General features: G+C 35.2%; 2 protein-coding genes across 3 annotated transcripts; one reads left to right on the forward strand and one right to left on the reverse strand.

Annotated features, from left to right (window-relative positions):
• The first annotated feature begins 621 nt into the window (after positions 1–621).
• Positions 622–4843, forward strand: LOC113344435 (putative disease resistance protein RGA3). Of its 2 annotated transcripts, none has more exons than XM_026588410.1 (2): positions 622–4453; positions 4586–4843. In XM_026588410.1, exon 1 carries the CDS (start codon positions 785–787, stop codon positions 4439–4441), a length of 3657 nt encoding a protein of 1218 aa, XP_026444195.1. In that variant the 5' UTR covers positions 622–784; the 3' UTR covers positions 4442–4453; positions 4586–4843. The 2 variants fall into 2 exon arrangements, with proteins under 2 accessions (XP_026444195.1, XP_026444196.1); XM_026588411.1 differs by having other exon boundaries at positions 4592–4843.
• A 507-nt stretch (positions 4844–5350) lies between these two features.
• LOC113344283 lies at positions 5351–11109 on the reverse strand. The gene is made up of 2 exons (XM_026588285.1): positions 9898–11109; positions 5351–6219 (listed from the first exon to the last, which is right to left on the reverse strand). Exons 1-2 carry the CDS (start codon positions 11048–11050, stop codon positions 5603–5605), a joined length of 1770 nt encoding a protein of 589 aa, XP_026444070.1. The 5' UTR covers positions 11051–11109; the 3' UTR covers positions 5351–5602.
• Between the last annotated feature and the right edge of the window lie 423 nt (positions 11110–11532).

Below are 11532 nucleotides of genomic sequence, written 5' to 3' on the forward strand. Positions count from 1 at the left end.
CAATAATATCCTTGTTAACTTGTATACGGATATACAAGTTAACAAGATCTTTTTTTCTCACCTGTAATGAAAAACACTATTAAATTAAAATAAAAAGTGATAATAACTCTTTTTTCATAGCTATGGTTATGGCATAAATTCCTACTAGTGTCGCGATATCCTATGTAACAAGAAGTTTATTGCTGCACCCACTTTATAATACTGCAGTAAGAGATTATATTTTTTTGCCATATTATTTTCATATTGTTGCTACAGTTTTATGACAAAAATTTCATTTTGCATCGGTAAATTATAGCTTTTAACTGCACTTGAGAATTATTGTCACTAAATTTTTTCTTTTACAACATATATATTGAAGATGTAACAATATATAGTGTAACAATAAATAGATTTTCTTATACTGGGAGTATTATCTTGGTTTTTCTTCTTTTGCTACCTTATCGTGGTTTATTTATTGTTTCTCCCATGGCTATGGGAAAATATTATTCTAGTCAATGATGTAATTATCGAAGAAGTGGTCCAGTAGAATGAGGTCGGTGTAATTAAACGATTATATTAGCTACTTGTAGATAGGGGAAAGAAAAGTCAAAGGTAAAATGAATGCCATTGTCAACAGCTACTAGACTAAGACACCTTACCTGTTTGAAGAAGAGTAAATCTTTCGTGTGATTCTAATCCTGTGAAACAACCTATAGTTTAATTAGTTTAATCAGAAAGAGAGAGAGTGGGAGAGTAACAACGTAACTAATTAAACCATAAATTTTTCATCTGTGAGTTTATAATTATGGCCGATGCTCTTCTTTCCTATTTGATTAATGAATTAGGTGATGTTATCAAACAAGAGATTGAACAAGAAGTGAGGTTAGTGGTGGGTGTTCGAAAGGAGGTCAAGAAGCTCGAATCAACATTCATGACCCTCCAAGCTGTGCTGAATGAGGCTGAGCAGAGGCAAATGAATGAGGAATCAGTGAAGATTTGGTTGGCTAAACTCAAAAATACAGCCTATGAAATGGAAGACGTTTTGGACGAGTGGGGAACAGAGATACAGAAATCACGGTTGGAAAAGCTGAAACTCGTGGAGGACAATGGAAATCAGGTACCAAAATTATCTTCCTATTTCTGTTCTCCTATCTCCTGCGTCAAACAAGTTGTTTTACGACATGATATTGCTTATAAGATAAAACAAATCCGAGAGGCTTTAGATTGTATTAAAAATGAGAGAAATCAATTTCTGTTCAAAATGAGTGAGAGACCTGAGAAAGGTCCTCACGTTCATGAGCGAAAAGAAACTAGTTCCATCATCGTAGATCGTCCAAATATATTCGGTCGTGATTCTGACCAAGAATTAATTTTGAACAGACTCTTCGGTGTTGAGAGTAGTACTAACCAGCTGGAAAACGAAACTAGAGACCCCCGCATCATTTCAATCATTGGAATGGGGGGTCTTGGCAAGACTACTCTTGCCCAACTAGTATTCGACCATGAAAAGGTGAAATCTCACTTTAAGTTGCCCATGTGGGTATGTGTGTCTGATCCCTTTGATCGTATAAAAGTTGCCAAGGCAATCATACGAGCAGCTAAGGAAAAAGACACACATACCTCGACATGGAATCTGTTATTTGGAGAGTTATGTGAGTCAGTTAAAGGGAAAAAATTCTTACTTGTGCTCGATGATGTGTGGACTAATGATCCTAATAATTTGAAAGAGTTTACGCACATACTTGATCTTGGAGAACAAGGAAGTCGCATTTTAGTTACTACTCGAAGAGAAACTGTTGCGTCAGCGTTGAACTCTTACAAACATATGTTGCAAGGTTTAAATTCTGACTATAGCAGTTTATTGTTACATCGTAAAGCTTTTCATGGGAAGGAGAAAGAAAGGAGTGAATGTTTAGAAGATATTGGCACCACAATATCAAAAAAGTGTCACGGCTTACCACTTGCTTTAAGTCTTTTGGGAAGTCTTTTGAACAAAAAAGTTAATGAAAATCATTGGATGCATGTCCTAGATAGCAAGATTTGGGAACTAAAAGGTTTTGATCACCAAAAGAAACTTGTATATCCTATTTTTTTGCTAAGTTATGATGACCTAGAATCACAACTGAAGAACTGTTTTCTATATTGTGCAACCTTTCCTAAGGCTTTCAAAATAAGGAAACGTACCTTAGTTAGGCTTTGGATGGCACACGGCTTTCTTTACTCAAGTACTGACCAAGCAAAAGACCCCGAGTTAACCGGCGAGGAGTACTTTGATGAATTAGTTGATCGTTCGTTTTTCCAAGACATTTCTACGGATGATGTTGGCAGAGAATTCTGTTGTAAGATGCATGATCTTGTTCATGATTTTGCTCAGTTTCTTACGAGGGATCATTGTTATGACTCGTATAACAATGAAGACACATTCTGTTCTAAGCAGCATGGGAATCCTATTCATTTGAGTTTAATATATGATGAGCGTGACGCTAGTCAGGGTTCTTTTCTTGCCTCAATAAGAAAGGTTGATAATGTCCGAACTGTCCAGTGTAGGAGACATATGGATCACTCATTCAGTGTTGATAGTCTCTCTTCTGACTTAATTCGTAACTTAAGAAATCTTCGGGTATTGAAATTGAAAGGCATGGGTATAACACACATCTCCAATCAGATTGATAAGCTAATACATCTAAGATATCTCGATTTGTCCAGAAACAAGAACTTAACAGAATTGCCTGATTCATTGTGTGGTCTAATTAACCTACAAACATTGAAACTGAAAAGGTGTAAGAGCCTTATAAAACTTCCTAAAGGAGTATGGAGAATGATCAAGTTGAGAAACCTTGATATTAGGCTAGCTGGTTTGGTATACTTACCGGGAGGAATTAGAAACTGGAAATATCTCCAAACCTTGAGCACATTCATTGTCACTGCTGCCGCGGAAGGGTGTAAACTCGGAGAGTTAAAACACCACAAACTTTTAAAAGATTATTTAGAAATAAAAGGGCTAGGGAGACTGAAATCCGCAGAGCAAGCTTCTGAAGCAAAACTTCAAACAAAGAGTCAGCTAATTGAGCTTCGTTTAGATTTTGATTCTTGTGAAGAAACACTGGCTTCCACGTCAAGTAACAGTCAGATACATCAACAAAGCTCAGAGGTATTAGACGTAGAGAGATTAATGGAGAGCTTCTTAGCGGTTCTACAGCCTCATTCTAACTTGAAGAAGCTCACCATAAGCAATTACTTGGGTTTCAAATTCCCAAGTTGGATGGGTGATATAAGAGCATTAACAAACCTACGGTTTCTAGAATTATATAAATGCTCCAATTGTACGGAATTGCCAGCTTTGGGGCTCCTGCCATCTCTTGAAGAACTGGTGATAAAAAATCTAACAAAACTAAGGCATATTGGGGTTGAGATCTATGGTGCTGGTCAATGTGTAACTGAAGTGGCATTTCCAAAGTTGATAACATTGATTATTAATGGCACTAAAAACTTGCAAGTATGGGAATTTGGCAGTAGAGAAGTACAGGTTGGTGACATTATGCCTCGTGTTACAAGCATCACACTCTTCGGGTGTACAAATTTGATTGCATTGCCACCTTTGAATAAACTTCCATCTCTTGAAACTCTTACGATACGACATGCGCATCAGTTGACAAGTATCTGTGTTGGGTTTTACTGTATCAGACGCAATGCAATGTCCAATCGTAGAGTTATTTGTCAACTCAATAGTTTCTCATCATTTCCAAACCTAGTTACTCTTGACATCAGTTATATGGCAAGTCTGGAGGCAATTGTTTTGGGTGTAATAGCAGAAGGTGAAAAAGGGGATAACAACAATGAGATATCCGTACTGCCATGTCTCAGAATCCTAAGAGCTTTAGTTTGCCCGGAGTTGAAGTCATTGAGACTTCTGACTAAGTCTTTGCTGCCCATTAAGAAAATTCACTTGTGCAACTTAAAAGAGTTTAAGATTAGAGAAGAAGAAGACGAAGATTTATCTCTTCTGCCTTGTATTCGTGATTTGTATCTTCATTGGTGTCCTGAATTACTTTCATTCCCTCGCAACCTCCCGAACTTGAGCAGTCTTGTTATAGAGGAGTGTCCATCACTAATATCTGAAGATCATCGTCTTTACCTACCAATCTCACCCAACCTTACAAGTCTCGAAATTTTGGAAGGTCCAGAAGGACCAGAACAATCACTAGTCAATCCAAGAGATATAGCACGATTCAAAGAACTTCAAAGATTGACTTTATACGCTAATCTTGACGAGTCATTTATGTTCATTCCGGAGTATTTACAAAGCCTCACCAAACTCAAGTACCTGTGGATCGGAAACACTAGCGGAATGCATGATGGAGGGGATTGGAGTATCCTTTCTCACATCCCTAACATCAAAATTAATGGCAAGAAGATCAACCCTTCAATATACTTGGCATCATCATCGTCAAGTCAAATCTAGGATCTCACTAAGGTTAGTACGAATTTAGTTTCTATATTCAGCTTCTTATTTCTCTCTTAATATATGTATATGCAAAAAATAAAAAAGAAGAAATGTTTGGTAAAAATCATAAAACTAACTGGACATATGTTTGTTTTGCACAAGTGGCAGCAACGAAGGTAGGAATATGCGGGTGGGAAAGACTCGACAATGGATTATTGAGAAATTAAGTGCTGATTGTAAGGCAATCAATTGAACTTTGGAGATTAGGCTATTAGTGTACTTCGTGCATTACCTTATGATTATGGTGTTTTACTACATTTTGGCTGTAATGTTTGTTTGAGAACACTTTTTATCTGCTGTGTGGATGGTTTGTAATCTTCATTTGATCAACAAATAATATTTTGAGTGATGCCTTGCAAATGGTAGGTGACTGGTTCTGGTGCCAAGCTAAATTGGGATGACAACCATTCATAGTGATGCTCACGGGCTCCTCTTATTTCATTTTTTATTAGTTTTTGGTGATTTTGTGATCTTTACATTTGCATGTCTTTTTCATTGGTTCGTTGTTGAGTTGGCCTCTACACTCTCTTTCCGTTTGTATAGAACCAAAGGAACCCTCATTGGTTTTAAACTCCATAGCCACTGGAGGATTACATTTAATTAGCTTCCAGTATATTCGTCTAGACCAGTATTTTGTGCTTTTTCCTTAAGACTGTCAGCTTTGAGGTTGGGAACGATCAACCCAATAAAAGTTCCATTTTAAAACGCCTGTGGTTTAAAATGATCTTTAAAGGGAATACATAGACCCAGACAGTTTTGATTGCCCCCAGGAGCTAGTGGTATTTAACAAAGACCAACTAGCATATGATCAAAACACTAGGAAATTCTCCAAACAAATATCCTGTATTCAAACATATAGATGAAGACAATCCAATCAGCAACTATATAACCATAAGTACTTGGTATACAAAGATGGCCAGTTTACTCTGCGCTTAATCACTATTTGAACTCTTTTTTGGACCCCATTCCCGTGGCGTACACTTAATACTATTAGAATGAACCCACTTAAAACCAAATTAAGCTGTTCAGAAAATAAATACATACCCGAAATGAGAACTTGCAATGAAGAAACAAGTGTTCGTTTCATCATGTATGCTGTCCACAAAGCAAACAACTAGTTTATAACAGAGGAAGTCTTATATCACCGGTTGGACACCTTCTCCGAAATGGTAAGTTATCGAGTGTCCATCCTTGTATCCCGGTATTCACTTGATATTTAAAACACAACTGTAGTTCCTTAAGGTTCGATTTTCCATCTGTGCTACAGATCATTCCAACGTTTTTGTTACGTAGGTGAGATTTCAGTTGTGTAAATATAAACTGCTCAGAGGCAGCTTTGCCAGCAAACAGTCGAACAAGAAAGTTACCCAAACCAAATTTTTCCAACGTCCCGTACGCTTCTAACCCTTTGGAAAAATACAATCTCGTGGTACTAAAGCTTGTACGTACCCCATGTTTCTTGTATTCATGTTTCCAGAATTGATTGTTAGTATTATTTTTCTTAGCATTAATCCAGTCTTTCTCCAACATAGCTTTGATTGGCGCCAGGGCTCCAGGTTTGAAGGAATTTGGTGTAGATGGTAACTCGGGGTATCTCCATAACCCATGGATAGTAAATTCTTTCTGGAAATTCGATGAAGAACGTGATGGTTGACTGCCGCAGACTGTATAAGCCCATTGGATAGCTAATATATAGTATTCTGGCCCTGGTGGTGTTGGTGGTGGTGCGGGGAAAGCTGAAGGATAAGAAAGAGGAAAATAATTCAAGAAAAATAAAGAACGACATTAGTAGAAACCATTAACATTTTAAGGAATGTTATTGCTTTTAATTGATTATTAAAGTATAATGAACTGGATATACATATGGAGGCATTCATTATGAGAAAAAAGAAAGCTTAATAGTCCGGTTTTTATAATTCCAATGTAGAAAGCAATCTACAAATGCTTCAAGAGATATCGTGTAGAAGAACTATAAATAGCCCGTGTCGTAACAGCACGACATGAAAAGGTATAATTATCATAATTATTGAAATAATTGCCACACACCATCGTAAGATTTAATTCGACTCATAAGTTTCAATTGTTCATAAGTTTCATTCTTCGTGGCGTGAAAAAGAGCAATGTCCACTTCATTCTTCTTAGCATGAAAAATGACAATATCCGCAAAAAGAAAAAAACATTTCCAGAATTTCAAAAAAAAATTGATTCCAAAATTGCTCATTTGTTTCGTTCTTTAATTGTTCATAAGTTTCATCCTTTTTTTCCCGGGAATAACCCGTGTCTGGGAAGCTCATAAGTTTCAATTGCTTGATCAGTTTTGCGAAGCTTTTTTTTTTTTTGGATGCTTCTTTTCTTTTGTGCTTTTCTATTTTTCAATTGCTTGATCATCATTCTTTCTCCTTTTTTTTTTTTGATTTTTTTCTTTCTCTGAGTTTAGCTTCTTTTTATTTGTCCCGTAAATTTCGACCAAATTATCCATGACATTAAAATCTGATGCAAAGATAACTGTGATCATGATCAAGAATGCGTATATCAAATGTTTCTAAGAATGTTATAAATTGATTTGAATGAAAACAGGGCTCATCTTTCGATTGGTTAAATGCCTCATTCGAAAATAAACTTATTATGGATGTTAGAAAATGTTTCTAAAATTCCATGTGCTTTGGGTTTTACATTGTAACTCTTTTTTTTTTTTTTTGCAGGATGATGAAAATAGGCTCATTCGATTACTAAAACTAAAATCAGGCCTATGGTTTACTGCTTAAATTTTTGGTGAGTCATTTTTTTTTAAATACAGATTCGTTACTCATTGTTCCATTTGTACATTGAGTATAATGAAAATCATTATTTGTCTTTTTTTGATTCATCCCTTTACATTGGTTATGTGAATAATTCTTTGTATTTTGTAGGTTGGTAAAGGTTGGATAGTTTGTGTTTTTAAAGATCTGGATGTACTCATTGTTCCGTTTCTACATTAAGTATAATGAAAATCATTATTTGTATTTTTTGATTCTTCCCTTTACATTGATTATGTGAATAATTGTTTGTATTTTGTAGGTTGGTAAAGACTAAATAATTTGTGTTTTTAAAGATCTGGGTTCACATTTATTTTTTCAATTTATTTTCTTAATGGCGCATTTATTTTTTCAGTTTATTAAGAGTGTTAATAATATCTCTATAATGGACGGAGGTTATAAACACCACAACCGCTAGATGTGTTCGGATGGGATGAGACTGGGATGGTCGGATCACCCGTTTGTCTCTCAAAATGTTATCCGACCGTTCAAGGCTCAAAAATCTATGTTGTTTTGTATTATAGATTGATTCTAATGTTAAGAACTTCGAAGAATCGCTTGATATAAATGGACTATTTGACAATTTTTGTATCCAAACGGTTAGTGGCAATTACCTTGATTGTTCTGTTGAAGGGTTAATTACATGGTCAGAATAAATGCAGTGGTTTCAATTTAACATCATTTGGCACAGTCAGTGGGGAATGATTGGCATCCAAGATACTACATGATCAAATGGGAGCTGCTAGACCCGAATGGAGATTTGGCATCTCTCTATTATTGGGATATGTGACGTGTAAAGGAGGCTTAGCTATTTCTCTCACTCGGGGTTATTTTCGGGATAATCACTTCATAAATTTAGAACTTTTATATTCAAACAGTTTCAAGTATTTTTTGGCGGGGCCGTGCAGCATTTTCTGTGGCCTAAAGCAATTTTTTTGTGGCCCTTGTTAATAAAAATGTGACAGCAGATTAAAGCTACAACAATGCTCCAACTTTGAGATTAATCAAGCCAGAGTTGATATTCTCAATCCATTTTATAAAAATTGTGAACTGATAAAAATGAGAAGATTAATTTTCAATTTAGTTTAAGCAATTTGATGTACTGCAAGTTAATAAGAATTATGATGTGAACATTAAACCCTCCACTTATACATGTCCCCCTATGTCAGCAAAACTAAGAAATTGTGAAGAATTTTTTCCTGTTTGGTTTCTTTTGGTCTCTTCCCTACAATTCTTCTACCGGACTATAGCTCCATCAAGTTTAGAATCCAATTTATAAGGTTATCACTTATCATTGTTGAATTCAATCGATATTAGAGTTTCAACGCAGCATCAAATAAGACCAGCTAAACATTCTAATCAGAAACAGTGCAAAATCGGGGTTCACTAATCTGCTAGGATTTATTCCAAAAGGATGAAAATTTAATAGAATAATAATCAAAAGTATAAAGAAATAACTCGATTTATACTTACCTTCTGGCTTTAATACTAAGTTGGTTTTACAAAATCATCCCGGCTTTTAGCGGGAGCAAAAAATCGGATTTATACTTGAGAAGTTTTTCTTCTGGTGGCCTCTTCTAACGTGTGGCCTCAATCAAAGCTTTGTTTGCTTTAACACGAGGGTCGGCCCTGTGTTTTGGTCACTTCCTTTTTTCTTTTACTTAACTTTTGTATTATAATATTTGTCAAAGAAAATTAAAGTGATATAAGGTCTAACAAAATTTCTTATTGATCTCTACAATTTTATCGTCCGAATATATTTTTTATTTAAACTATTTAGTGCGAGTTGGTTTATTCAACCAGACTTTTGTTGGAAAATTGACACTAAACAGGGTGAAGAAAAGAATGTTGTCTCTGGGTTCTTGGCTCTAATGTTAGATTCTTTTCGACAATTATTCGACCCTTCCCTATAAGATTAGCGAGTACAAATAGGTCAATGAATATTGCCGTCAGGATACTTGAAGCCTCACAACAGTGTTGGATTCAAAGGTTGTACAACCTTGACCCAACTAAGAACACACAGGAGAAGTTTCTGGTGATGCTTTTTAGAAAGAAAACATAGAGAGTTGAGATGTATTTTGAATGGAAAAATAGGATGTTATTTACAGAGGATTATACATCCGTTGAGGATGACTCTTTATCTCCAACAGGCATCTTTTCAGAGTGAATTGACATCTCTTCCTTCAACAGACAATAATGGTGCCTATTGGAAAACAATGTTTCTGTTCAGTTTTCTAACTGTCAACGAAAACCCTAAAACAGAAAAATTCCTACGAGACGCTGTCTCGCATTATGTTCAGGTCGATCAGCGAACTCTGCCATAGAGCCTACAATTAAGGGTTTATTGAAAATATCCAACAACTTTTTCATCTACTTGCTATTATTTATGGGCGATATTTTTATTTATGTAAACTTTTGGGAGGTAGTTTCCTACAAGTTATTGCTATCAAGTTTTAGAGGTTGATTGTGAACATGATAGTTGTTTTTTGTTGTCAAGTTTTCGTGTATATGAACTTTTGGAATCTGATTTAAACTTCTTATAAATACCACATAATTCAAATTTTGTCTCATGAAGTACACCTATAAACTCATCAATGAATAAGATAAAGTATTTATTACCTTTATATATTGGTGTGTTCTTCATTGGCCCACATACCTCGACATGTACTAATCCAAGATTTTTTTTTGCTCTCCATGCTAGATGATTTGGGAATGGTTGGTGTTGTTGCTTTCCAAGTGCACAACCTGCATACACTCTTTTCTTGTGATCGGTGTGATGAGGAAGTCCTTGCACCATGTTTTTTTTGGAAAGTACCTTGAGACTGGTGAACTTCAGGTGCTCAAGTATTTTATCCCTTAACCATGTTTCATCTATGGTTTTCATCCTCATTGCTACGTTGTTTTCTTTTTGAAACTTAATCGTACAACTTCTATTTTTCTCAGTCTTTATACTCTTCTTCACTTGTATTTTGTTCTTGTGTTTCTTTTCATACCCAAGCTCTACATGTTGCCCAGCATTTACTAGAAAACTTTGTGCCAAATGGGGAACATATAACACATCTTTGCTTGTTTGTACACAAATTATACCTCTTTCTTTGGCTTGAGCAATGTTTCCCTTTCCAATTTCTACAAGAGAACCCACGTACGAATCCATGTCGAAAAATAATTTCTTCTCACCATACATATGAGAAGTACAACCACAATTTACAAACCACACTTCACTTTTAGTTTCCATAGCAGTTTTACAAGTATTCAACAAGTTTTCTTTATCTTCCTTCTCTTCAACACTACTGGTTTGTTGATTGTCTATGTACACACAATATTTTTCCAAATACCCATACTTCTTACTATTGAAACTTTGAGGTTTTCTTTTGTTCAAACAATCCTTCTCCAAATGACCAATCTTCTTATAAAAATTGCACTTTGACACTTGTTGAGAATCACCCTTTTGGTAGTTGTTAGAACCTCGTCCTCCTTTTTTATATTTTTCTTCTCCTTTGTAATTTTTTGAAATATCATCCTTGTATTCATTCTTCTTCACATATGAATGTTTTGAATTCAAGTTGATTTTTAATTGAAATGCAATTTGAATCGACTTCTCAGAGTGTTGTGATACCCTCTGCTCATAGACTCTCGATGAATCCCATGATTCTTTTGACTTCCATGTAGAGAAATATTTTGTTTCCTCCAAATCAGCCACAATAATAACAAAATTTTCTAGCAAGCAAATCAAAATGTTTTTAAAAATTTTTCTTTCGTCTTCCCACCACATACCATCAATAGTCAATTCTCCCACATCAGTCTTCACGTATAAACCCCATTGTTAAGCAGGTCTTGATGGTTTTGTTTCTTATCTATCCAAGAGATTTGGTAGTCCAATATAAACATCCCACTATTGGAAAAAAAAAATGTTCCATATTCTATTAGTGTTGTGGGCTTCTAGTCAACAGCTACCATTCTTTACTTTTCAAGAAAAAACAAAAATTAAAACCCAATGTATAGATTCATCTCCCTTGACCATACCTAGTCTAGCTATCAGTTCCAATCATCATAAATCCTAATAATAAATTACAAAAGGGCATCCGAAGCAATTGCAATAATTGGGTATAATAGATGCTATCGTACTAAAATCATACTCAATTTGAAGGATCGTTTGTTCTTACAACAGATCTTCTGTAATTTTGCATGTAAGGTTACTTTTCTTGATTTTTTTCGGGTTATTGACGACTTAATTTTTTTTTAAAGAAATTGGAC

The sequence above is a fragment of the Papaver somniferum genome, unplaced genomic scaffold (assembly GCF_003573695.1).
Source record: "Papaver somniferum cultivar HN1 unplaced genomic scaffold, ASM357369v1 unplaced-scaffold_76, whole genome shotgun sequence".
Classification (NCBI taxonomy): Eukaryota; Viridiplantae; Streptophyta; class Magnoliopsida; order Ranunculales; family Papaveraceae; genus Papaver; species Papaver somniferum.